Below are 22986 nucleotides of genomic sequence, written 5' to 3'. Positions count from 1 at the left end.
AAGTAAAAGAATCTAACATTTTCTGAAGGCAAATTATACTCCAGGAGTGTTACTGGGCACTCTCTGGGCACTGTGAATTTAACATTTTTGCCTTACTCCACTTGGCAGATGAAAAACCTCAGACTCAGAGAGGTCAAGAAATTTAGTCAATATCACACAGCAAATCATTATATTCCTAAACCAATTTTTTCTCCACTGGCAAAATAGAGTATTCTTTTTTTCTCTGTCTCTCTCTGTCTCTCTCTGTCTCTCTCTCTCTTTCTCTCTCTCCCTTTTCCCATAAATTCCAGATCCTGCACAACAGAGTAAAGTCTTTTGGAGGAGGTGGAATGGGAAAGTGAGCCGACAGACCCTAATCTCCACCTCCCTCTTGGCCCCTCTCCCCGCCCCTTCCTTCCTGTCCTGCTAGAAGTTTAACTTCTACCCCCTGTGGCTACACCTCAGAAACCCGTGTAGCCAGAGATGGGGACGGAGGCCACAGAGCAGGTGGGAGTGGGGGCAGGGAGGGGGAGAAGGGTTACAGAGTGGGAGGAAACAGGGAAGGGATGGGACTCCCCACCTGGCAATAGGCCTTTGCCATCCTATGGCCTATTCAGAATTCTTGGCGTTATCTCAAACTACGGGTCCTCCAGATAGATGGGGCTGGTGGTGTGAGGCTAAGGGTCGTGGGACAGGGACTGGGGCTGAAGGGAAAGGTGGGTTGAAGCTAGAGGTCCCGGGTCCCACCTGGGCCCTGAAAACCTGAGCCCCAACCCTGGATACCCCCTTGGCATGAGTGGTTCGGTGTGCTGGTATTGGAGGTAGAGGGAAGGTGGGTAGGGAAGAGAAAGAAGACAAACAAAAACCAACCCACTCCAGGCGGAGGTTAGAGTCCAGGGCTCAGGTCTGAGGCAAAGCCTGCATATGGGCATCCTTCCAGGAGAGGGCGCTGCAAAGGGAACTGAAGCTCTAGGATTTACTAATAATACAAACTTTGGGCTGGGCGTGGTGTCTCACACCTGTAATCCCAGCACTCCAGAAGCAGGAGGATCACCTGAGGTCAGGAGTTTGAGACCATCCTGACCAACATGGTGAAACCCCGTCTCTACTAAAAATACAAAAATTAGGTGGGTGTGGTGGTGCGCACCTGTAGTCGCAACTACTCAGGAGGCTGAGGCAGGAGAATCGTTTGAACCCGGGAGGCAAAGGTTGCAGAGAGCCGAAATCACACCACTGCACTCCAACCTGGTCGACAGAGCAAGACTCTGTCTCCAAAAATAATAATAATACAAACTTTGTGTTATGGTCTTTGGAGAACACAGGTTTTTCTCATCGATTATCTTCCATATTGCTATCTTCACAGCAACATTGAGAAGTGGGCTGGTCAGGATTTATAATAATCTCAAATTACATGTTAGGTAACTGAGGTCCAGAAAGAGGAAGTGGCTTGCTCAAGGTCACCCAGGAAGCTGGAAGCAGAGGTAGGAGGGGTGCAAGGGAAACCAAGGCCTGCTGAAGGGGTGCTAGGAAGAGTCTGCAAAAGAGTTTATGTCTTCTCCCTGTATACTGTTACATCTGGCCACACAGGAGCTCTCAGCTTGGAAGGCATGTGTGGGAGGGGAAGCCGTGGGGTGAGATGTGTGTCATAAGATCCCGCCTCTCTTCTGACCTTCCCAGGTTTCCTGGGACCTCTACTCTGGGGATGAAGAGGAGGCATACTCGGCGGAGCCGCTGCCGGAGCTTTGCTACAAGGCCGATGTCCAGGCCTTCAGCCGGGTCTTCCAACCCAGTGTCTCCCTGACTGTGGCTACGCTGGGTCTGGCCGGCAATGGCCTGGTCCTGGCCACCCATCTGGCAGCCCGACGCGCAGCGGGCTCGCCCACCTCCGCCCACCTGTTCCAGCTGGCCCTGGCCGACCTCCTGCTGGCCCTGACCCTGCCCTTCGCGGCAGCAGGGGCTCTTCAGGGCTGGAGTCTGGGAAGTGCCACCTGCCGCACCATCTCTGGCCTCTACTCGGCTTCCTTCCACGCCGGCTTCCTCTTCCTGGCCTGTATCAGCGCCGACCGATACGTGGCCATCGCGCGAGCGCTCCCAGGAGGGCCGCGGCCCTCCACTCCCGGCCGCAAACACTTGGTCTCAGTCACCGTGTGGCTGCTGTCGCTGCTCCTGGCGCTGCCTGCGCTCCTCTTCAGCCGGGACGGGCAGCGGGAAGGCCAACGACGCTGTCGCCTCGTCTTCCCCGAGGGCCTCACACAGACGGTGAAGGGGGCGAGCGCCGTGGCGCAGGTGGTCCTGGGCTTCGCGCTGCCGCTGGGCGTCATGGTGGCCTGCTACACGCTCCTGGGCCGCACGCTGCTGGCCGCCAGGGGGCCGGAGCGCCGGCGTGCGCTGCGCGTCGTGGTGGCCCTGGTGGCGGCCTTCGTGGTGCTGCAGCTGCCCTACAGCCTCGCCCTGCTGCTGGATACGGCCGATCTACTGGCTGCGCGCGAGCAGAGCTGCCCTGCCAGCAAGCGCAAGGATCTGGCACTGCTGGTGACCAGCGGCTTGGCCCTCGCCCGCTGCGGCCTCAATCCCGTGCTCTACGCCTTCCTGGGCCTGCGCTTCCGCCAGGACCTGCGGAGGCTGCTACGGGGTGGGGGCTGCAGCTCACGGCCTCATCCCCGCCGCGGCTGCCCCCGCGGGCCCCGCCTTTCTTCCTGCTCAGCTCCCACGGAGACCCACAGTCTCTCCTGGGACAACTAGGGCTGCCAATCCAGAGGAGGGGGCAGGCTGAGGGTCGTGGGAAAGGGGAGTAGGTGGGCGAACGCTGAGAAAGAGACGGGGACCTGAAGGGACTACCTCTGTGCCTTTTCACATTAAATTGATAATATGGAAATGAGACGCAACCCAACAACTGTTACTATTTCTGAGTCACCGACTTGGAAGTGATTTGTCGCAGGGCAGAGCCGGTGGGTTATCACCCCGCCCCCACCCACCCCGCTCTATCCCCCACCCCCACCCCGCGGGCTTGGCTCTCCAAGTGGAAGGCGCTGAGGGCTTGGGTGGGAGTGGGGGGCTGCTGAGTCTGCTAAAGCTCTAGCCACTGACATCCCCTCCACTGTCACCCGGCCTCAGTCAACAGAGGTGAGGTGGGAAAGCTGCCAGGCAAGGAGGGGCAGGGGTTCCTCTTGCAATACTGTAAGGAAGAGCTTTCTAACAACCAGAGCGCTCTTCAGTAATGGCTGCCTTAGCGAATACGGAGTTCCCGCTACTGGCATGTTCAACCTGTCGGGGATGTCGTGTGCCTTTGCGTGGTGTGGGGGTGAGAGTAGGGACTGGAGATTCCCTTTTGGGGTGGGGTTTGGGTTACATTATCACTTTACAATCCCTTCCTACTGTCTGTGATGGAAAGAAAAAAATGAATTTTAGAAGTTGAGTTGAAGTTTTCACCTTGGAGAAAAACCCGTGTGTGTGGAGGGGGGATTGCAAGCTGCAAATTTCCAGAGTAGTTGTCATGGGTGTGGTGGGGGTAAGGGATACTTGCTGTTCTCCATCTTCTCTGGGGACTGGGTCAGAGGAAATGCACTGAGCTGGCCGGAAAGAGGGAGGTTGGATATGGGAAAAAAACTTCTCTGCAGGCAAGGGTCTGGGATCCAGACCGGGAAGATGGTTGTGGTATCTCCATTCCTAGGAAATCTCTCCGTACAGGCCACTCTCATCTGGAGAGAGGGCACGGCCGAGATGGCCTCCAGACCCGCTCGCATGGATTCCTGGCCTTTGTTTTACACAATCACAATGGGCAGGATGGTGTTCACGTGCGACAATTCTCGCGTTTTAATATTGGTCAGCAAAGCTGTCCCCACCGATCCAGCCTGGAGTCTAGGGGCGAGATGGGCGTGGCGTGGCGAGGCGGTCTCAAGGGAGGTGCTGGCCTGACGGCCCCGCCCTCCCCGCCCTCCGCGCCCTGCCCTGCCCTGCCCTGCCCCGCCCCGCCCCGCCCCGCCCAGTCCAGCCCAGCCCAGCAAGGGCTAGCCGTCCATCTCACGGCCTCCGGCGGCAGCGGCGAGAAGCCACGGCCTCTAGGGGCCAGGATCCAGGGAAGGCCAGGAGACGGCGCCGATCCTCAATGGGTGCCGCACGTCAGCCACTGGGGACCGACCTAGAACCCTGCATCGGAGACCTCGGGAATCGCCGCTGAGTCAGCAACGCGCGCGCGCGCGCGCCCGCGGAGGCCGCGGCCCCGCCCCGGCCGTCTAGCGCCTGGGTTAACCCCTTCCTACACAGAACCGCAGAATATTCGCCCTAAGAGGCCTCCACTCTATTCGGAGACCACAGAATTCCTTAGAATCCTAAGCCACTCTCCCGAGCGGAGTTCGGTGATTTTATTTCCGGCTTAGGTCTGCGCCTTCCCAGAGTCCCTGCCTCAGCTCCTTCACCTCAAAAAGGAGGTGAGGAGGAGTGCGGTGGCACACACCTGTAATCCCAGCACTTTGGGAATCCAAGGTGGCAGGATAGCGTGAGCCCAGGAGTTCGAGACCAGCCTGGGCAACATAGTGAGACTCTATTTCTACAAAAAAATAAATTTAAAAAATTAGCCAGGCATGGTGGTGTGTGCCTATAGTCCCTAGCTTCCGGAGAGGCTGAGGTGGGAGGATCCCTTGAGCCCAGAAGTTCGAGGCTGTAGTGAGTCATGATGGCTCCACCGCACCCCGACCTGGGCGAGAAGAATAAAAAAAAGGGTGGTGGTGGTGAGGGAGAGCTGAATCACACGGAGAAACTGGACTCCTTCACTCCAGACCTGTCGGGCCACGTCTAGAGCTGTGTCCTCGAAGGTCTGGACATCCTTTCAGTAGCCAAGGCTTTTCCCTTTCTCGGGATCCTGAGACGAGAGAGGGGTTTAGAGAGCGGCAGTTGGGTTTTCCTCTGCCCTGTGCCAAAGCTCTTTAACAGGGTTTTTAATTTGTTGGTTGGTGAGCCAAGAGTTAAAACAAGAGCCTGAAGGCGGGCTTCCGTGATGTCACTAGCACCCCGCGTCCGACCTCAGAGACTGGGGCGTGGCTAACATCGCCTCGTCCCCTCCCTCCCTATTTCCCCGCCCCTCCCCGCTGTCACGGAGCCAGGGGCACATGATGCAACCCGCCGCGGTTTCAGCCTTCTGATTGGTAGCCGCGCCCCGCGCCAGGCACAGGGATTGGACAGAGGAGGCTGTGACGAAACCAGGACCCTGCCTAGTAAAGAAGGGAGGAGAGAAAGAAGATAGAAGGGGGGGGTTCCCGGGAGGGAGGGGGCCGGGGGGGCGGGGTCCCAGCTCTGCGCTCTCGCCCCCAGCGCGCCAGTCCCGGGGCTGCAGGGAGCGCAGCGCGCGCGGCCCGGGCCCCGGCCACCGGACGCCCTACCGGACACGACCCTCCCTGGAGCTTGGACAACTGCCCACCTCGGACGCTGCACCGGACACTGCCCCCCACAGGGCTGGACGCTCCAACGGACACTACTTCCCAGCTCCGGACATTGCTCCCTCCTCTCCCCGGGCCCTGGACGCTTTTCCCCCTCCCCCCTCCGGGGGCCCAGACACCGAGCCCCCCTCAGCGTCTGGCTAGCGTCCCCTTGCACCCCAGCCCAGGACACTGCCTCCTCCCTGTCCCTTTCTCCCTCCTGCTCCTCCCACCTCATATTTCCCCTGCTTGGGTCGGAGCCCCGCCAGTTCCTCCGACCCCCTGCTGCTCGGCCGCGGCTGCCCGCGCCCCCATCCCCCGGCTCCTCTTCCGGATGCCTCTTCCCGGGGGATTGTGGTGGCTTCTCTGCTGCCGTCGAGGCTTCACTCTTCTGCACCGGGACTACGGGGACGGCGAGCTTAGCGGGGACGGGGACGAGGACGAGGACGAGGAAACCTTTGAGCTACGGACCCCGAGTCCAGCGGGCGGCGGGAGGGTAAGTCCCGGGTTCGGAGCCGCGTCTCAATCACGCTCGCTGTAACCGGCCGTCACGCTGATCCGCTCCAGCCTCTAGCCACACGCTGCGCGCTTGGCGAACTAGGGAAGTGGGGGAGGTTTTTGCCTGGGGGCCAAAGCCCCCGGGAGCTCTTGGAGCAGCAGCTCTACTCGGGATATGCCTTTGGGCCTCCCGCCGCAGGCTGGGCGCTGTCCACCTGCTGGGGGCCCTGAGGCAGGGGAGGCGTCACGCGTGGCCCGACCTGGCCCTGCCTCTCCCTTCCCCGCTGGGCCCGCGTCCCATCCCGTCTCCTTCCGCCTCCGCCAGCGCCGAGGAATGTGGCGAGGCCGGCTGGGCGGCTGGAACGCCTGGGTCCCCCTCAGCTCCCAGTTCTCGAGCTCCGAAGCCAGATGCGAGAGCTCCCGCTGCCGAGAACTGGGCGAAGGGGAGAAGTCATCCCGGGATTGCGGTCCGTGGCGGGGACCCCACGGCGAGGGAGCTGGGGGCTCTTTGAGGACCCCTCCTCATTACCCTGCCACTCAAGGCAGAACTCTCGGCTTTCCCCGGTGAGGCTCCTGGGAACCCCCTGAGGGATGGATGGATGGGGAGGGACACTTGGTTGCTGCCTGGTTTTGTCGAATCTCCCCGTGGGGAAACGGAGGCACAATTGGTGTGGAGATCTCCATGCCCTGACGTCTCCTCTCCCATCCCCCCTGCACACTGGCGGCCAGACTCCCGTGTGCTGTGGCCCGGGTCAGGCCCCCATCCTCCCCGCAGGGGTCCCTGGCAGGCCCAGTGGCTTGGTGCCCGGGTGGGGCCGGCTGCCCGCGGGGCCGGCGCCAGCACCTGGCGGAGGCGGAGGGTGGATAAATATAGAGGAGGGGAGGGAGGAAAGCAGGGCACTGGGATTAGGGGAGTTGGTCTAAGAGGGTGGTCAGTACCTGCCCCATGTGGTGTGGCTGACGGCCCCACTCAGACCCTCCAGAAAATAGGTGGAGCTTCAGGTGGGAAAAGGCACAGGACCCAGGCGTCCCCAAGCTCCCGGCCTGGGCAGGGTCGGCTTTATCAGGCCATTGCCGCTCTCACGCTCCACCTCCACTCCCCCCTTCCCGGAGCCTGGGGACAGGTGTCCCTGGCCCCCTCCCCCACCTCCTCCTCCTGGTTCTAGCAGTCTGGGCGCAATATGAGGATGGCAGGGTTCCCGCCTGGCTGGCCTCCGGCTTGGGTTTGTGGCCTTTCTCAGACCCCAGTCTACAGTTGAAGTTCCAGGACAGGGGGAAGGGAGGAGGAGGGGGAGGGAGAGGACAAAACCCTGATCTACACCTGCCTTAGGAGGTTGTGCCATTCCTCAGCCTGGCCCACCCTTCCTAAGCTCCAGCAAAGGAGCCGGGTCTCTGCTCAGTGCCGAGTCTCAGGAGTGCCTATGGGAGAATGCAAGACGCTTTTGGAGAAAGCTCTATCCCGAAAGGGTTCCTCTGCCCTTCCCCTCTGTGCCTACCACCTGCCCTGCCCTGCCCTGGCCAGGGAGGCAGTGTGGGAGAAGGGAAAACGAGGAGGAGAGGGTGCCTTGGAGCCTGGCAGAGTGAGCTCTTCTCTCCAGTTTCAGTGTTGGGGAAACTAAGGCCCCGAGACTTGCCCAAGGTTCCACAGTGAGTTCGTGGTGGGGCGGGAATTAGAACCCAGATCTCCTGACTCTCTGCCCAGTGCTCTTTCCACCCTACCCTACCCTTAATGGTATCTTCAAAAGGGTAATAGAGGGAGCCTTGGCTCCTTAGCTCCTGCTGTTCTGGAGAGCTTGTCGTGTTGAGATCGCGGAGGGGAAAGCCCAGAGGCTCCAGAACGCTCCACCCCAGTCACGACTCCACTCTGTGACGCTTTCTTCAATCCCCTGAGCAGCCCTGTCCTGAAGGCAGAAGGCCCAAACCTTGCGCAGGAAGGGCTCTGTTCCTGAGGGCTTCCCCGCCTGTCTCCCCAGGGTCCCCTGGAAGTGACACTGACTCAGCCAGTGAGGAGCGGGCCAGTCTCCCACAGGTGAGCTACGCCCCTACGTCCCATAGTCTCGAGACCCCAGCCTGTTCCGTGAACCTCCGTCCTCGCTGTCTTCCCTCTCCGTTGTGCAATAAGGGAGAGGCCCTACGCCGGACGCTGTGGTTTGGCTGGGGTCCCGGGGGGCGGTCCGGCTGGGGGCGCGGGGAGAAAGGCGGGGGTCGGGGCTATTTCTGGTGCAAGGTCAGAATGGCCCGATGGTTCCCACAGCCTGGGGGAGGGGTGCCCAGCTTGGGAGCAGATACCATTGCTGTCTGGGGAGCCCCTACTGAGGAGCCCCCTAGAGGCCGAGTGGAAGCCCAACCCTCCCTCCCCTCTGGCCCAGGCTGCAGAGCTGGGAGGAAACTTGGAGCCTCATCCCAGAGAAAGGGCTGCCGGAGGACGACCCGGACACCGTTGTGAAAGGTAGAGACCTCCTCAGTGCACTCTGGAGGCCTCCAGTCCCAACCCTCCAGGGGTTAATGTCTCCTACTGATGTCCCTTCCCTCCCTCTTCTGCCCCCAGGTTGGCTGTACCGGGAGCCCCGCGGAGGAGGGGCACGGCCCTGGCTACCACCACGCCGAGCCTGGTTCGTGCTCACGCGGGACTCCTTGGATCAGTTCAGCAGCAGCGGGAAGGGGGCGCGGCACCTCGGGAGTCTTGTGCTCACCAGCCTGTGCTCGGTGACAGGTCCAGAGCGCAGGCGTAAGGAGACGGGTGAGACCTCGTGGAGACACTCTCCTACCTTCCGAGGCAGGGGCCCCCCCGCAGATCCTAATTGCCCTCCCCGGCCTGGCCTCTCTTTTTCCCAGGTCTGTGGTCAGTGACTGTGTCTGGCCGGAAGCACAGTGTCCACCTCTGCTCCCCACGCCAGGCAGAGGCCGAGCGCTGGGGGGTGGCATTGCGGGAAGTGATTGCCTCCAAGGCACCCCTGGAGACCCCCACCCAGCTACTGCTCAGGGACATACAGGTAAGAGAGAACACCAGGGAGAGCCAGGAGAGTGGTGGACCCCAAAGCTTTCTGGGCTCATGGGGAACTCCCTTTCCCATCAAAGTGACCCTCTCCCTGGCCCCTAGGAAAGTTGTGGGGACCCAGAGGCCGTTGCCCTTATTTACCTGAGGAACCCAATTCTGAGACACACCAGTGGAGCCTTGTATGCCCCGCTCCTGCCCCTGCCCTATGGAGTCAGTGCCCCAGGTGAGTGGTCCCATGGTCCAAGTCTCCCTGGATGGAATGGGGTGGATCAGAGGTAAGAATTCGAATCCCTTAACTGGCAGGGACCTAAGCATCCTCCACGGGCCTGCCAGCTCCTTGCTTTTCAAAGAATGAAGATGAAATTGGAAGCTGGCCAGGGGGAGGGGAGGAAGCCAGCACCCACAAAAGGGTCCCCCCCTTTGACCACCTTCTCTATGGGTCTCATTCTGACTGCTGATGTTGCTTCAGGAGTTTGTACACACGCTCTTCTATTTTTCCGTTATACTCTTGAGACCATGTCATATTACCTTTATGAATGGTAGAAGAGCTACCACTTTGGTCGAATGTGCTGGCCTCATCCAACTGTACTTCTCCCTAAGTGGTGTAGTGACTGGCCCAGATCCTAAAGTTACAGGATTAAAGGGTGCTGGGAGAGGAATCCCGGTTTTCTAACTCCTAGTCCAGCTTGTTTTCTGACCTATGGTGATGAGCCTCAGTATCTAGTTACAGAATCTGGGGTATGAACCAATAGCCCCTTTCCCATCCCTTTCCCTAAATCCAAATCCAGGCTTAGTGGGATTGGAAAGGGGATTCCCGGGAGGCAGGGACCACTGCTTTCCCTTCACTCTTCCTGTCGTTCGTACCCTCCCCTACCTACCACCCCATCCCCTTATATTCCCTCTGACCTTCCCCTGGTTCTTGCCTTCCTCCCAGGGTGCAGCTCTGTGTTCCCTCTCCAAACCGTCCCTCCGCCCTCACCCTCCCACAGGTCCGGGCTATGCACCCCTGCGCGAGGAGGCGGTGCGGCTGTTCCTGGCGCTGCAGGCGCTGGAGGGGGCGCGGCGCCCCGGGCCCTTAATGCAGGGTGTGCTCCAAACTTGCCGGGACTTGCCCGCTCTCCGGGATGAACTCTTCCTGCAGCTGGCTAAGCAGACCTCGGGCCCTGCAGGCCCCCCCGGGCTCCCGGCTACCCGAGACCCTGCGGCCCTGCGGTACTGGCAACTCCTTACCTGCATGAGCTGCACCTTCCGGCCTGGAGTAGCTGTACGGGGACACCTCCTGGGGCACTTGGAGAGGTGAGAGGGGCGGGGCGGGGATTGCGGTTTAGTGGAGGAGCTACTGGGCTGGGAGAGAATGAGAAGTCTTTTGCAAAAGGTTTGGTCGATAAAGAACCTAGATCCTGAAAAGGGAAAGGACTTGCCCAAGGTCAGGGCTGCTGGTAATACATACAGTGCCTTTGTGGGAGATACAGGATCCTATCTCACTTGGGAGCAGATGAATTACAACAGAATTGTAATTTTTCTGTCCCCCTTGGGCCGAGGAATTACGAAAAGGCTGCTTTTCCTCGAGCTGATGCAGGCTAGCGCCAGGGGTTAGAAAAGTGTAGTAAAGTGGCTGGATTTCGATTTCAGCCAGAAGGAAGTTCATGGAGACTTTGGAACTGGTGGGGGCGGTTGGGAGAAAGCTGCAGGGGACTGGAAAGTAATTCAGCTCTATGCAAAGCACCGGGGACAGTGTTAGGAGAGCCTTCGAAGAACCTGAGTTGGGGCAGGGAGGAAATCGGCCAGATAAAATAAACTATAATAGAAGAAGGCAAGAGGGAGGGGAAGAAGGAACGTCCTTGGAGCATTGATCCCTGGGTTCCTCCTAACCCAGGACCGAGCAGGCACTCCCGGACTCGGAACTGGCGGAATATGCGCGCTTCATCCGGAAAGCGCTGGGCCGGACTCGTGGCCGCGAGCTGGTGCCTTCGTTGGCGGAGATTTCCGCGCTGAGCCGACGGCAGGAGCTGCTATGCACCGTGCACTGTCCGGGGGCTGGTGCCTGTGCCGTGACCATCGACTCCCACACCACGGCGGGCGAGGTGAGGCCAGAGAAAGGCCCCATGACCTCCAACCCACCTTGTCAGCTTCTCACGCCTGCCTCTCCCGCTTCCTGGGCCCTAGGTTTGCCCCGAGTGTCAGATTATTTTGGTAAGGGATGGAGTGGTGGTGACAGGACTAAGAGGCCCCTTCCAATTGAATCAGCCCCTCCCATAATCCTGGCAAGATCCCTGAGTGGTCTTACTTCCCCCTCACTCTCCTGTTCTAGGTGGCTCGAGAGCTGGTGGGGCGGCTGGGCTTGGCCCGGAGTCGCAACGCATTCGCGCTGTACGAGCAGCGAGGGGCTCAGGAGCGAGCCCTGGCTGGGGGGACCCTCGTGGCCGACGTGCTCACCAGGTTTGAGAAGTAAATGTCCAGCCCCAGCCCTGCTCTCTACTAGCCCATTCACTTCTCAGCTTTGGTCAGTCTCTAAGCGGACGTTAGCCAGTGCTTGCCCCTGGCCCCGCGCTGTGGCGTTGGCTGGTTTACGGATGGACCTGTCCGCCGCAGGTTTGCAGTCCGACTCTAGCATCACCTCTGCGGTCAGCTCTGCCCAGGCCCCGCCCCCCCCCCCAGCCGCGGCGCAGTGGGGGCCCTGCTTCTCCAAAGCATTGCCCGCTCTTCTTCTGCAGCTTGGCAGCGGAGGAAGCTGGGCTGGAGGACTCCCCCGATTCCGGGTGGAGACTGTGTCTGCGTCTTCACGGACCTCTGCACCCTGAGGGGCTGTCCCCAGACGGTCACGAACTGCCTTTCCTCTTTGAGCAGGTGAGGCTCCCCGGAGTTCATGCCTCCAAATAGACCCCCAAGCCTGAGCCCCTGGTTTTTTGGGCCATCTCATTTCATCACTGTGGCAGCCCCGCGGGAGGCTCGACTGGAACCTCGACCTCCTCAGATTCCACAAGGCGTATTCGCGACGGTCCCGCCACCGCTCGTGCACTGACGCGGGGTGCCTCCCCTGCAGGCTCACGCTCTGCTGCTGCGGGGCCGGCCGCCCCCGCCCGACGACACGCTGCGTGCCCTGGCGGCGCTACGCCTGCAGAGCTTGCACCGGGACTTCTCCCCGCGAGTGCCCCTGCCCCGCCTGGACCGCCTGCTACCGCCTCCGGCCCCGCGGCGTGAAGACCCGCCCCGCCAGGCCCCCAGGCCGCCCCCCTCCGCCGCCGCCCTGCTGGCCGGGGCGCTCTGGAGCCCGGGCCTGGCCAAGAGGCGGGCGGAGCGGGCCCGGCGCAGCGGGGCCGGCCGCTTGGCGGGAACCACCGCCCGCGAGGGAGGCGGCAGCGCCAGCACTGCAGCTGCGGTGCTGGGCAGCTGGAAGCGGCTACGGGGCATGGGCCGAGCTGAGGCCATGGCCGCCTACCTGACCCTGGCGGCGCAGTGTCCGGGGTTCGGCGCTGCTCGGTATGACGTTCTGGAGCTGAGCACGGTGAGGGGGAGAAGGGAGAAGGGGACTCTGGTGGCCCAAGCCCCACACCTTTGCCCCAGAGCCACAGATCCCCATGGAGGGTCACTTCATTCCCCACATCCAGAATAGCTGCCCATCTCAAACCCCAGGAATCACCAGCCCTTGGGCCCTCACATCCCCGGAGCCTGAGCCCCTCCACACACGTGCTGTGAATCACAGGGGATCAGGAAACTCCTGCTCACAGCCACCCATATCCCCCTCCCCAAAATAACACTGGTCTCCTCCTTCCACCCTGACTCTGCCCCCTCTGTCTGCAGGAGCCTGGCGGGGGTGCTCCACAAAAGCTATGCCTGGGCTTGGGAGCCAAGGCCATGTCCCTCTCCCGGCCAGGGGAGACAGAGCCCATCCACAGTGTCAGCTATGGCCATGTGGCCTCCTGCCAGCTAATGGGTCCCCACACCCTGGCATTGAGGGTGGGGGAGAGTCAGCTCGTCCTGCAGAGCCCCCAGGTGAGTAGGAAGAGGGGTTGTGGGAGGAGAGAAGGAAGGGATGTCAGGAAACATTTACTGAACATCAAGCCTGGGCCAGGTAGAGTCTAAGCACTGGGATCCAGCAGTGATCACAGGCAAGCTCAAGAAGCTTACACTAGAGTTGGGGAGTCAGACAATAAACAAGGAATCCCAGGCTATTAAGACAGTGAGAAATGCTACAAAGGAAAGAGTAATGTGACAGGAAGTCAGGGAAGCGTTCTCAAAGAGGGTGCCATTTAAGCGAGCCAAGGAAGACCTGGGGACAGCATTTTAGGTAGAAAGAATTGCAAGGCAAAGGCCCTGAGATGAGAGTAAACTTGGCTTGTTAGAGGAGCAGAAATAAGCAAGTACGATTGGCACACAGAAATGAGGGAGAGAGTGGAGATAAGGAAGGAAAAGTTGCAGGGACATAGAGGATGAGAAAAAGTAGAGAACCAGGCGGCTCCTGTTGCACGCTGACCTCTGCCCTCTTAGGTAGAAGAGATCATGCAGCTGGTGAATGCCTACTTGGCCAACCCCTCCCCCGAGAAGCCCTGCAGCAGCTCTTCTCCTCCATGCCAAGACCTGCCAGACACCTCCCCTCCCAGCCAGCACCCGGGCCTGGACGAGCCCCAGGGACAGTCTGGCTGCTTGGGGCAGCTGCAGGACTGAGCCTGCCAAGAGGTCACGACCTCCAGCCTGGGCCAGGACTGCTCTGAGATTTGGGGGAAACATGGACCCTTTTGGCCCTGCAGGGACAGGGCACATCCTACACCCAAGGGGTACAGTGGGTGTGGGCAATTTTCTAGTTTGTTTCTTAATTTATTTGTAGAAGAGAAGCAAAAAAAAAAAAAAAAGTTTCTTATTTACACAAACCCTTCCTGTGGGAGTGTTATTCAGTGGCACAAGTTGGAACCCCATAATGCAGAGCCCCGCCTCCGGGGACGCCCACACTCTGGGCTTTTACCAGGCTCTGGGGAAAGTCTGGACACCAAAGTGCTTCACCCTCCCCATCCCTGACCTTCAAGACTTAACCTCCTCCTGGCCAGTATGCTACCACAGGCTTGTGGGTAGAGCAGGCAAACAGTCCTCATTGGAAGCTGACAGTTACTCACCCTCCCTTCTCCATTGAGTGGCATATGGATGGCCTCCTGGCATCCCTCAGGCTGGAGGGCAGTGAGTCATCAGATCTGGTACTGCCCAGTTCTTACTCTGGTGTCCAGCTCTGGGCCCATCATTGGTGTGCCTAATGCTTTGGGCCTAGAATGGAGAGAAGCTTGGGGCAGATAACAAACCCACGAATTTCTCTGGCACAGAAAAGTAACTCAGGATGTGCTCAGCCCCACTCTTGAATTCTGCTTCTACTTACCAGGTTGGGTTGAACTAGAGTGAGTTCCTGGGACTCTCATAGCTCTGGGCACTGGGATTCCAGAGTCCTGGCTTTCCTGGCCTGCTGGGAATGCAGTGTGCCCTCCTTCAGTAGACCCCACCTCCTCTGCTCTGAGTGGAAGAGGCTGGGGCAACACTGATCTTCACTGGGGCAAAAGCTTAGGCACTGAGGAGACAGCAGACCTCAGTAAAGCTCTGTAATCTTGACACAAGGGCTGCTGCCTCTAGTAAAACAGCCCAGTTCAAGGTGAGGGATGCCAGTGGAAACAGTGAACACACTAAAATCTGGACTAAGGGGTAAGACATTGGAGGAGGTGAAGGCCACCCTATGCCAGATGCCTAGAAACTGGACCCCTTGACCACCCCCCGTATTCACAGATCAAGCCCTGGCTATACTGACAACCAAGCTTTATTACTTTAGTAGAGCTTAAGCAGCATATCAAGAGTCAGGGCATGGAGGGAAGAAGCAGGACCAGCTCATGGGCTGGAGGTAAGCCAAGAAGGGTTGTCCATGAGGTGAAGTTGGGTCAGAGGGTGCAGGCATGGTTGAGGCTGTGCTTCCCGTCCAGGAGTAGTGGGGAGGGAAATCACTGCTCCTGGGTGCCCCAGGAGATGTAGTCTGGCTGTGTGGCGGCATGGTACTCATCAATGAGCTCCTGAACAACCTCCCTAGACCTGTCCATCTCGTCAAAGTTGTCCTTGAACATGTCCTCCTTGCGGAACTGCTCGAGGAAGGCATCCCGTTTCCGCAGCTTGTCAAACTGCTGGCAGGAACTTTCAAAGAGCTGAAAGAGATGAAAATCTCCAAAATGCGAGCCAGGGGTTAGGAACGAACTTGAGGGAGATGATGAAGGTGGCCAGTGGAACAGACTGTCCTAAGAACAGAAACCCAGACTCACCGAGGAGATGCTGGTGTGGTTGGCCATCATGAGCCCGCTGACCCGGTGGGCCGAGGGCAGGTAGGGAGACTTCCTCGACAGGGCCACCTGGATGCTGGCGGGGCCCCATGGGATGAAGTTGGCCAACTTCCGTTCCCGGATCCTCTGCAGGCTCTTGTGGACCTGGGGTAGGCACAGGAGCAGTGGAAGTGGCCTCTCCTCTACCCCTGTGGGTCCAGGGTGCGGGATGAAGGGGCCTCCCCTACCTGTGTGGGGTCCACCTCTCCCTGGATGATGTTGAGGATGGCGATGTAGCAGTGGTTGGTCTGGCGGTCTCGCCCTGTGGACACCATCACATTCTTGGGCTGCAGGAGCCGCCTCATGACATCCAGGACCGTGGTCTTCCTCACGCTGGCCACCTGATGGACAGTGAAACGGGGCCCCAGCCAGGGCTCAGGACACAGTCCCCCTTTGGCTTCTCTTTGGCAGAAGCCAAAGACAGAGGGAGGATGAAGAGAAAGTTACAAGAAAGTGGCCTGCTCTGTGCTAGTCCCTGAGTACAGTGCCTCGGGGCATGCAAAGGGCAGCTCCTGGGGCAGAGGGGAGGAGAGAAAGGCTAGGGCAGGGCCTGCTGGGCCCAGGGCTGGCCTGGCCTGGGACACTGAGGCTGCTCTTACTGACTGGTCCGTAGTGAGTGGGGTATAGCCGGTCATGAGGAAGTGGAGCCGCGGAGTGGGGATGAGTGAGGCGATGAGGCCGATGAGGTCATTGTTCATGTAGCCGGGGTAGCGCAGGGTGGTGGTGCTGGCAGACATGATGGTGGACACCTGGGGACAGGGGTGCCACGTCATGGGCCTCGGCCTGAGTGGGACCTCCCTTCCCCAGATGACCCTCCAGCAAGGAGGGCTTCCAGTCCAAAGGAGTCCAGCAGTGGGGGCCCACCAGCTGGTTGATCTGGGAGAAGGATGGGTTCTGGATGTGCAGGCGGTCTGTGGCAATCCGGTTCAGGGCTGTGTTGTCCAGCACCACCTGCGGGGACAGCAGAGGGTCACAGCCTCTTGAGGAGAAAATGGGCATAGAAATAAGATATTGGCTTAACCCCTGCTGAACTCCAAAGCCAGGAAGAGGTTTGTTAGTTTAAAACAAAAACTGCTGGGCATGGTGGCTCGCGCCTATCATCTCAGCCCTTTGGGAGGCCAAGGTGGCAGGATCACTCAAGGCCAGGAGTTGGACACCAGCCTAAGCAACACAGCAAGATGCCATCTCCGTAAAAAATATAAATAAAAAATAAAAAGAGACACAAGTACTGTCTCTGGGGCATCATGAGATACTCTCGGACCATTGCAAGGTAGTAAACAAACACGTGAGTACCCACATGTACCATACACTGTGCCTGGCTCTGGGGAGACCACAGAGAGGAACAGGCACCATCTTTCCCTTCATTAGGCCTACAGTCTAGTATGGAGGGAGGTGCACTAAATATAAAACAGAAAAGTATAGTTAACTCCCAGAAATACACACAAAGGAATCTGATCTTGACTGAGTAGTCAGGAAAGGTTTTGCTAAGAAAGTTATCCTTGAGCTGAGGGTTCAAGCATGAGTGGGCATTAAGTAGGCAAAGGTGGGGTACGTGGTGATAGGGGGAGGTATATTCACTTTGTTGAGAGTCTTGCTGCCTAAGAGGATTCTAAGAAACTTAGAGATCAGGACCTTATTTCCTAATTTGGCCCACAGGTATGGCTTTGTTGGGCCTCTGTTCTGCGTGGAGAGGGCTGGGGAAGGGCAGGGTGAATGAGACTCACTGGCCTGGGAAGATAGACCAAAATCCCTACTCTTTTTTTTTTTCCTTTTTCTTCAGACAGAGTTTTGTTCTTGTTGCCCAGGCTGGAGTGCAATGGCTTGATCTTGGCTCACTGCAACCTACGCTTCATGGGTTCAAGCGATTATCCTGCCTCAGCCTCCCGAGTAGCTGGGCTTACAAGCATGTACCACCACCCCTGGCTAATTTTGTATTTTTAGTAGAGACAGGGTTTCTCCATGTTGGTCAGGCTGGTCTCGACCTCAGGTGATCTGTCCACCTCAGCCTCTCAAAGTGCTAAGATTACAGGTGTGAGCCACTGCGCCAGGCTCTTTTTTTTTTTTTTTTTTTTTAAATACAAGGTCTTGTTCTGTTGCCCAGACTGGAGTGCAGTGGTGTGATCACAACTCACTACAGCCTCGACTTCCTGGACTCGAGCGATCCCCCCAGCTCAGCCTCCTGAGTAGCTAGGACTATAGACACACACCACCATGCCCAGCTTTTCGTTTTGTTTAGTTTTGAGATGGAGTTTTGCTCTTGTTGCCCAGGCTGGAGTGCAATGGCGCAGTCTCGGCTCACGAAACCTCCAGCTTCCAGGTTCAAGCAATTCTCCTGCTTCAGCCTCACGAGTAGCTGGGATTACAGCCATGCACCACCACGCCTCGCTAATTATGTATTTTTAGTAGAGATGGGGTTTCTCCATGTTGGTCTAGCTGGTCTCAAACTCCCAACCTCAGGTGATCCGCCCACCTTGACCTCCCAAAGTGCTGGGATTACAGGCGTGAGCCACTGCACCCAGCCCTAATATTTGTATTTTCTGTGGAGATAGGGTTTCACAAGTTGCCCAGGCTAGTATCGAACTCCTGAGCTCAAGAGATCCACCCACCTCAGCTTCCCAAAGTGCTAGACTTACAGGCATCAGCCACCGCACCCACCCCCTCAACTCTTAATTTGCTCACCACACAGTCTGCATTCTGTGTCAGCCTCTTGAGTGTGAGGAGTGAATTGTAGGGCTGGACCACCACATCGCTCATCTCATCCTGGTAGGGAAACACTGAATAAGTCTGCACCAGCTTCTTGGGGTACCTGAGAGAAAAGAGGGTGGTGGCATAGTGAACTGGAAGGAACCCCATCACTGCCCATCTGTACCATTTTGTACAAAAGGGGTGAGGGCAGACTGTGTCTTCAGAGCCAAAAAGGAGAAGCCTGAAAGCATCAAACTCTGTAGATCCCCTCCTCTCCCTAGGTAAATCCCCCCACCCCAATATAGCTTCCAACATGGCCCTTGGGTGAGTCTATCCCTATGACTCAAAAGGGTAATGGCAGACTTTCTAACTCAAGAAAAAAAGCAATGATATTACCCAGGGAACCAGGGTTAATGCCCTCTCCCCAAACACAGGCTTGCCTGTCATTCAGTCGCTCCAGGAGGTAGGAGCCCAGGCCAGAACCCGTACCCCCAGCGATGGAGTGACACAGCACGAAGCCCTGTGTGTATACAGGAATAAACAAACTCAGTTTCTCCTGCCACACTCTCACAATACGCTTCTGATACCAGATGGGTGGGGGTTTTACCACACACATCAAGTAAGCACTCAATTCTACAGCAGATGCCAGCTGGGTATCCACTAATTCACTTCAATTCTGGACTACCTACAGCCTGTCCCTGACGTAGGATGGTTCAATTTAAGATGTTTTGGCTTTACAATGGGTTTATCAGGACATAATCCCATCTTAAATCAAGAAGCATCTGAATTACAGTGGTTCAATACACAATTTTTCAATGTCACGATGGGCTTACTGGGTTGTAACCTGATGCATTTCTACTTATGATATTTTTTTTCCTTTTTTTTTTTTTTTTTTTTTTTTGCGATGAAGTCTTGCACCGTCGCCTAGGCTGTAGTGCAATGGTGAGATCTTGGCTCACTGCAACATCTGCCTCCTGGGTTCAAGCCATTCTCCTGCCCCAGCCTCCCAAGTAGCTGGGACTACAGGCATGTACCACCATGCCCGGCTAATTTTTGTATTTTTAGTAGAGATGGGGTTTCACTATGTTGGCCAGGCTGGTCTTGAACCCCTGACGTCAAGTGATCTGCCCACCTCGGCCTCCCAAAGTGCTGAGATTATAGGTGTAAGCCACTGTGCCTGGACTCAAATTTGTTTTGTTTTGTTTGCTTTGTCTTTTGAGATGGAGTCTCACTCTGTTGCCCAGGCTGGAATGCAGTGGTGCAATCTTGGCTCACTGCAATCTCCGCCTCCTGGGTTCAAGCAATTCTCCTGGTCAGCCTCCTGAATAGCTGGGACTATAGGCACATGCCACCATGCCTGGCTAATTTTCTTTATTTTTAGTAGAGACAGGGTTTCACTGTGTTAGCCAGGATGGTCTCAATCTCCCGACCTTGTGATCTGCCTACCTCGGCCTCCCAAAGTGCTGGGATTACAGGCATGAGCCTAAATTTGTTTTTAGAGACAGGATCTCACTCAGTTCCCCAGACTGCAGTGCAGTGGTGTGATCATAGCTCCCTGCAGCCTTGAACTTCTGGGCTCAAAGCATCTTCCCATCTCAGCCTCCAAGTAGCTAGGACTACAGGCATGCACCACCATGCCTGGATAATTTTTCTATTTTTTGCAGATATGGGGTTTCACCATGTTGTCCAGACTGGTTTGGAACTCCTGGGCTCAGGTGATACACCTGCTTTGGCCTCCCAAAGTGCTGAGATTGCAGGCATGAGCCACTATGCCTAGTCAACATTTTCAATTTGTGATGGGTTTACATCCTGATAAAGCCATTGTAAGTTGAGGAGTATCTGTACCTGAAGAGAGCATCAGATCCCACAGAGTGAAGGCTCAGTCCCACAAGATTCTCCTACTCTCAATGCCAATAGAAGCTTCAGGTTGTGTTAGCTGTGCCTCTGACCAACCAGCTATAAATCAGCGTTCCCAGGACTGCTCCTTGGGTTCAATTCATTTGTTAGAGTAGCTCACAGAACTCAAGGAGACACTTATGTTTCCCCGTTTGTTATAAAGGATATTTTAAAGGATACAAATAAACAGCCAGATGAAGACACCGAGAGGAGGCTCTGGAAAGGTCCGGAGCACAGGAACTTCTGCCCTGTGCCTTGGGTTTGCACCCTCCCAGCATGTGGATGTGTTCTTGCTCACCTTCCCGGAAGCCCCCGAACTCAGTCCTTTTGGATTTTTATGGAGGCTTCATTACACAGGCATGATTGATTAAATCATTGGCAATTGGTGCTCAACTCAACCTTCATCCCTTCTCCCCTCCCCAGAGGTGAGGGGTGAGCCTGTAAATTCCAACTCTCAGAGCACCAGGCTTGTTTCCCTGGCAACCAGCCCCCCATCCAGTGGCTATCTGGGACTTTCCAAACATCACCTCAATGGCATAAGCTCAGATTCAGTTGAAAGGTACTTGTTCCTCCTTAGTACAGTGGTTAGTAAAATTAACTAATTAAAATAAAATGAAAGATTGAAAGAAAGGGGCTTGTTATAAGTAACAAAAGACTGTCTTTCACCTTTATCACTCTGGAGCTGTTCTGCAGCTGTTTCAGAAACCAAGGACAAAAGGTCAAATATTTTAACAAAACATACCCTTATTGCTCAAGTCCCTTAGGAAATTACATGGGTTATAAGAACTGTGAGCCGGGAACATATTGCACCCAGCATGGGGAGAGATGGAGAAGCAGTTTCCAAGGATCTGGGGGAGAGACTTCGGCATGACTCATTCCCCATTCCCAAAACGCCCATGTCTCAAAGCTTCCTCTTATGCATCCAGGCTGAGGCTCCTTGGGAAGGTTTGGAGCTGGAGAAGAAGCTGAATGACTCATGCCTAAGGGGCTGGTGCCATCCCCATTTATGACTTCCTTGAGAACAAAGACTATATCTTATTTCCTCAATATTCCACATCTGATGCTCCATAAATGGGTTTTGAATTGAATTGCTCCCCTCACATCACCTATTCAGGTCACCTCCTGACCTTTCCCCAGCACTCTTGAGCCTAGCCTCCTTCCCATTCCTTCCCCTGCTCCATAACTTCACCTCTAAACTGTCACTTCCATCTGCTTCTCGGTCTATGATGTCAAAGATGTCTTCATGGATTTTCTCACCCTGTATAGAGATATGGAAAAGGAGAGTCAGGACAAGGTTCCGGAGCTCATCTTTTCTCAGCACAGCACCAAGAATTCTGTCTTCCCTGGGATATTGTTGCCACCCTGAAGCAGACCCGGGGCTGTAGCCCTCAACCCAGAAGTGCTACTTTTGCAAATGATTTGCACAAAATTTGCATAAACCTCTCCCTGACTGTCTCTCTTGTTCTGGGTATCCTTTTCTCTCTTATTTTCTGTCAGTCCGGTCAAATTCCTAGTAGCTTGAGCCTGCCTTGCCTCTGGATGGGAATATCAAAGGTCTCTGGAATGGTGGCCTGGACACCTGGGAGAATCCACTGGCCCAGTTGTTGCCAGCCCCTCCTCCGTGCTCCGACAGGTAGATGTTCTCTGGGTTGTAGAGCTTGGCATAGGGGGAGTTGAGGATGGAGTGGATCACCCGGGGCTCCAGGTCCAGCAGCACGGCCCGCGGGATGTAGTGCTCGTCATCTGCCTGTCAGGGAGAGTCCAGGAGGCAGCCCAGTCAGCCAGGGCGGCCCAAGTCCTAGGGCCTCCCAACTCTGGCTCCCTCTGGCCCTCCCTCCTCGAGCCAGCCGCCTGGCCCCTTTGCCCAGCGGGGCTCCCAGTACCAGGCCACTCCCTTCCCTTCCGGTCCCTTGGGCCACTGCCGCCCCCGGCCAAGTCGCTGGCGGCACCTGGTAGAAAAAGACGTCCTTGCGGTCAGTGCCCTCGGTGGCAAACTCCTCCACGATGCCCTCGGGGCTGATACCATGCTCGGCGCACAGCTGTTTCCAGAACTCGAACCCAACTGGGGGAGGAGGGAGATGCCTGGGTCTGCTAGAGCCTTAAGGCCTGAGGAGCCCAGTTTTAGTCTCAGAGGCTGACACGATCAGAGGGTGGACCCAAGATGCGGGGGTCTGGGATCTGCCCCAGCTCCGGGCTGGAGGCGCAGCTCTGGTCGGGTTATACAGAGCAGCAGGGCAGGGGGTTCACGGATGGGAAAGGGGGACTGGTGGAAGCCAGGCACTTGGGTGGGACCCGAAGGGGCAGAACCAGAGACCGGCGGGGCCGGCGCTCGCTTGCTCACTCTGGTTGCCGCACTGGCCCAGCTGCAGGGTGATGATCTCCCGGGGCATCACTCTTCAGACGTGGGCGCACCAGCCCCGGCCTGGCGAGAGTCACGGCTGAGACGAACGCCTGGCAGCCAGGCGCGCAGGACGTGGGGAGCGCGCGCTCTCTTTCCCTCTTGACGCGGATGCTCGGTCTGCGCGTGTGCAACGCAGGCCTTTCGTCGGCCGGCGGGCCGCGGAGCCCAACCTGGGCATCATTTTCTCCCTCCGCAGCCGCAGCTGGAATTCGGCACAGGCGCAGAGTCAGGCCACGCCCGCTCCTACCCACCGCTCCGCGCCTGCGCAGTGAGACTCGTTGGGGGTGGCAGGGTCGGAACCTGGATGTGTGGGGGGAGGCGAGGGGAGGAGAGGGGAGGCGAGGGGAGGGGAGAGACGGGGAGGGGAAGAAAGGGGCGGAGCAACCAGGTGGATGTGGTTGTCCAGGTATAGCGTCACCTGCCTCTATTGGTAAGTGAGTGACTGCCAGCTTTGCTAGTTCCAGGCGCTAGAAGCCAACTTTTCTTCTTTTAAATTTCTGTTTTCTAATGGTGTCACAATACATACATACACATGTATGTAACCTTTTTATTTTTTATTTTTTAGAGAGGTCTCCCTCTGTCACCCAGGCTGGAATACAGTGGCGCGATCATAGCTCACTGTAGTCTCGAACTTCTGGCTTAAGTGATCCTCCCACCTCAGCCTCCCGAGTAGCTGGGACTACAGACATGTGCCACCAGGCCTAGTTAATATATATATATATATATGGTTTTTGTTTGTTTGTTTGTTTGAGACACAGTCTCACTCTGTCGCCCAGGCTG

The 22986-nt window shown here is 57.1% G+C and overlaps 3 protein-coding genes across 7 annotated transcripts; 2 read left to right on the top strand and 1 right to left on the bottom strand.

Annotated features, from left to right (window-relative positions):
* The first annotated feature begins 11 nt into the window (after positions 1-11).
* On the top strand, positions 12-3389 carry CCR10 (C-C motif chemokine receptor 10). Its single transcript, XM_003942748.4, has 2 exons — positions 12-486; positions 1657-3389. The coding sequence occupies exons 1-2, from the start codon at positions 463-465 to the stop codon at positions 2719-2721; spliced, it is 1089 nt and encodes a 362-aa protein (XP_003942797.1). The 5' UTR covers positions 12-462; the 3' UTR covers positions 2722-3389.
* A 1853-nt stretch (positions 3390-5242) lies between these two features.
* PLEKHH3 (pleckstrin homology, MyTH4 and FERM domain containing H3) lies at positions 5243-21260 on the top strand. Of its 4 annotated transcripts, none has more exons than XR_005581347.2 (13): positions 5243-5886; positions 7862-7917; positions 8258-8337; positions 8437-8628; positions 8724-8881; positions 8989-9109; positions 9876-10182; positions 10763-10970; positions 11198-11334; positions 11601-11733; positions 11930-12366; positions 12688-12879; positions 13375-21260. XR_005581347.2 is itself a non-coding variant. In XM_039476008.2 (13 exons), exons 1-13 carry the CDS (start codon positions 5725-5727, stop codon positions 13549-13551), a joined length of 2376 nt encoding a protein of 791 aa, XP_039331942.2. In that variant the 5' UTR covers positions 5243-5724; the 3' UTR covers positions 13552-21260. The 4 variants fall into 4 exon arrangements, 2 of the variants coding, with proteins under 2 accessions (XP_039331942.2, XP_039331940.2); XR_005581348.2 differs by having other exon boundaries at positions 11198-11325; positions 13375-13462; XM_039476008.2 differs by having other exon boundaries at positions 11198-11325; positions 11930-12391.
* On the bottom strand, positions 14660-22437 carry LOC101039363 (tubulin gamma-2 chain). Of its 2 annotated transcripts, XM_003942751.4 has the most exons (12): positions 22147-22437; positions 21755-21867; positions 21385-21552; positions 20995-21063; positions 20472-20498; positions 18350-18429; positions 17904-18030; positions 16089-16175; positions 15824-15973; positions 15413-15565; positions 15168-15329; positions 14660-15053 (listed from the first exon to the last, which is right to left on the bottom strand). In XM_003942751.4, exons 1-12 carry the CDS (start codon positions 22193-22195, stop codon positions 14856-14858), a joined length of 1383 nt encoding a protein of 460 aa, XP_003942800.1. In that variant the 5' UTR covers positions 22196-22437; the 3' UTR covers positions 14660-14855. The 2 variants fall into 2 exon arrangements, with proteins under 2 accessions (XP_003942800.1, XP_003942799.1); XM_003942750.4 differs by lacking the exon at positions 20472-20498 and having other exon boundaries at positions 22147-22436.
* Positions 22438-22986: the final 549 nt, after the last annotated feature.

This window comes from Saimiri boliviensis, chromosome 17 (genome assembly GCF_048565385.1).
Source record: "Saimiri boliviensis isolate mSaiBol1 chromosome 17, mSaiBol1.pri, whole genome shotgun sequence".
NCBI classification, from domain to species: Eukaryota; Metazoa; Chordata; class Mammalia; order Primates; family Cebidae; genus Saimiri; species Saimiri boliviensis.
The sequence above is the reverse complement of the archived record's forward strand: the minus strand, read 5'-3'. Positions and strand labels throughout refer to the sequence as shown.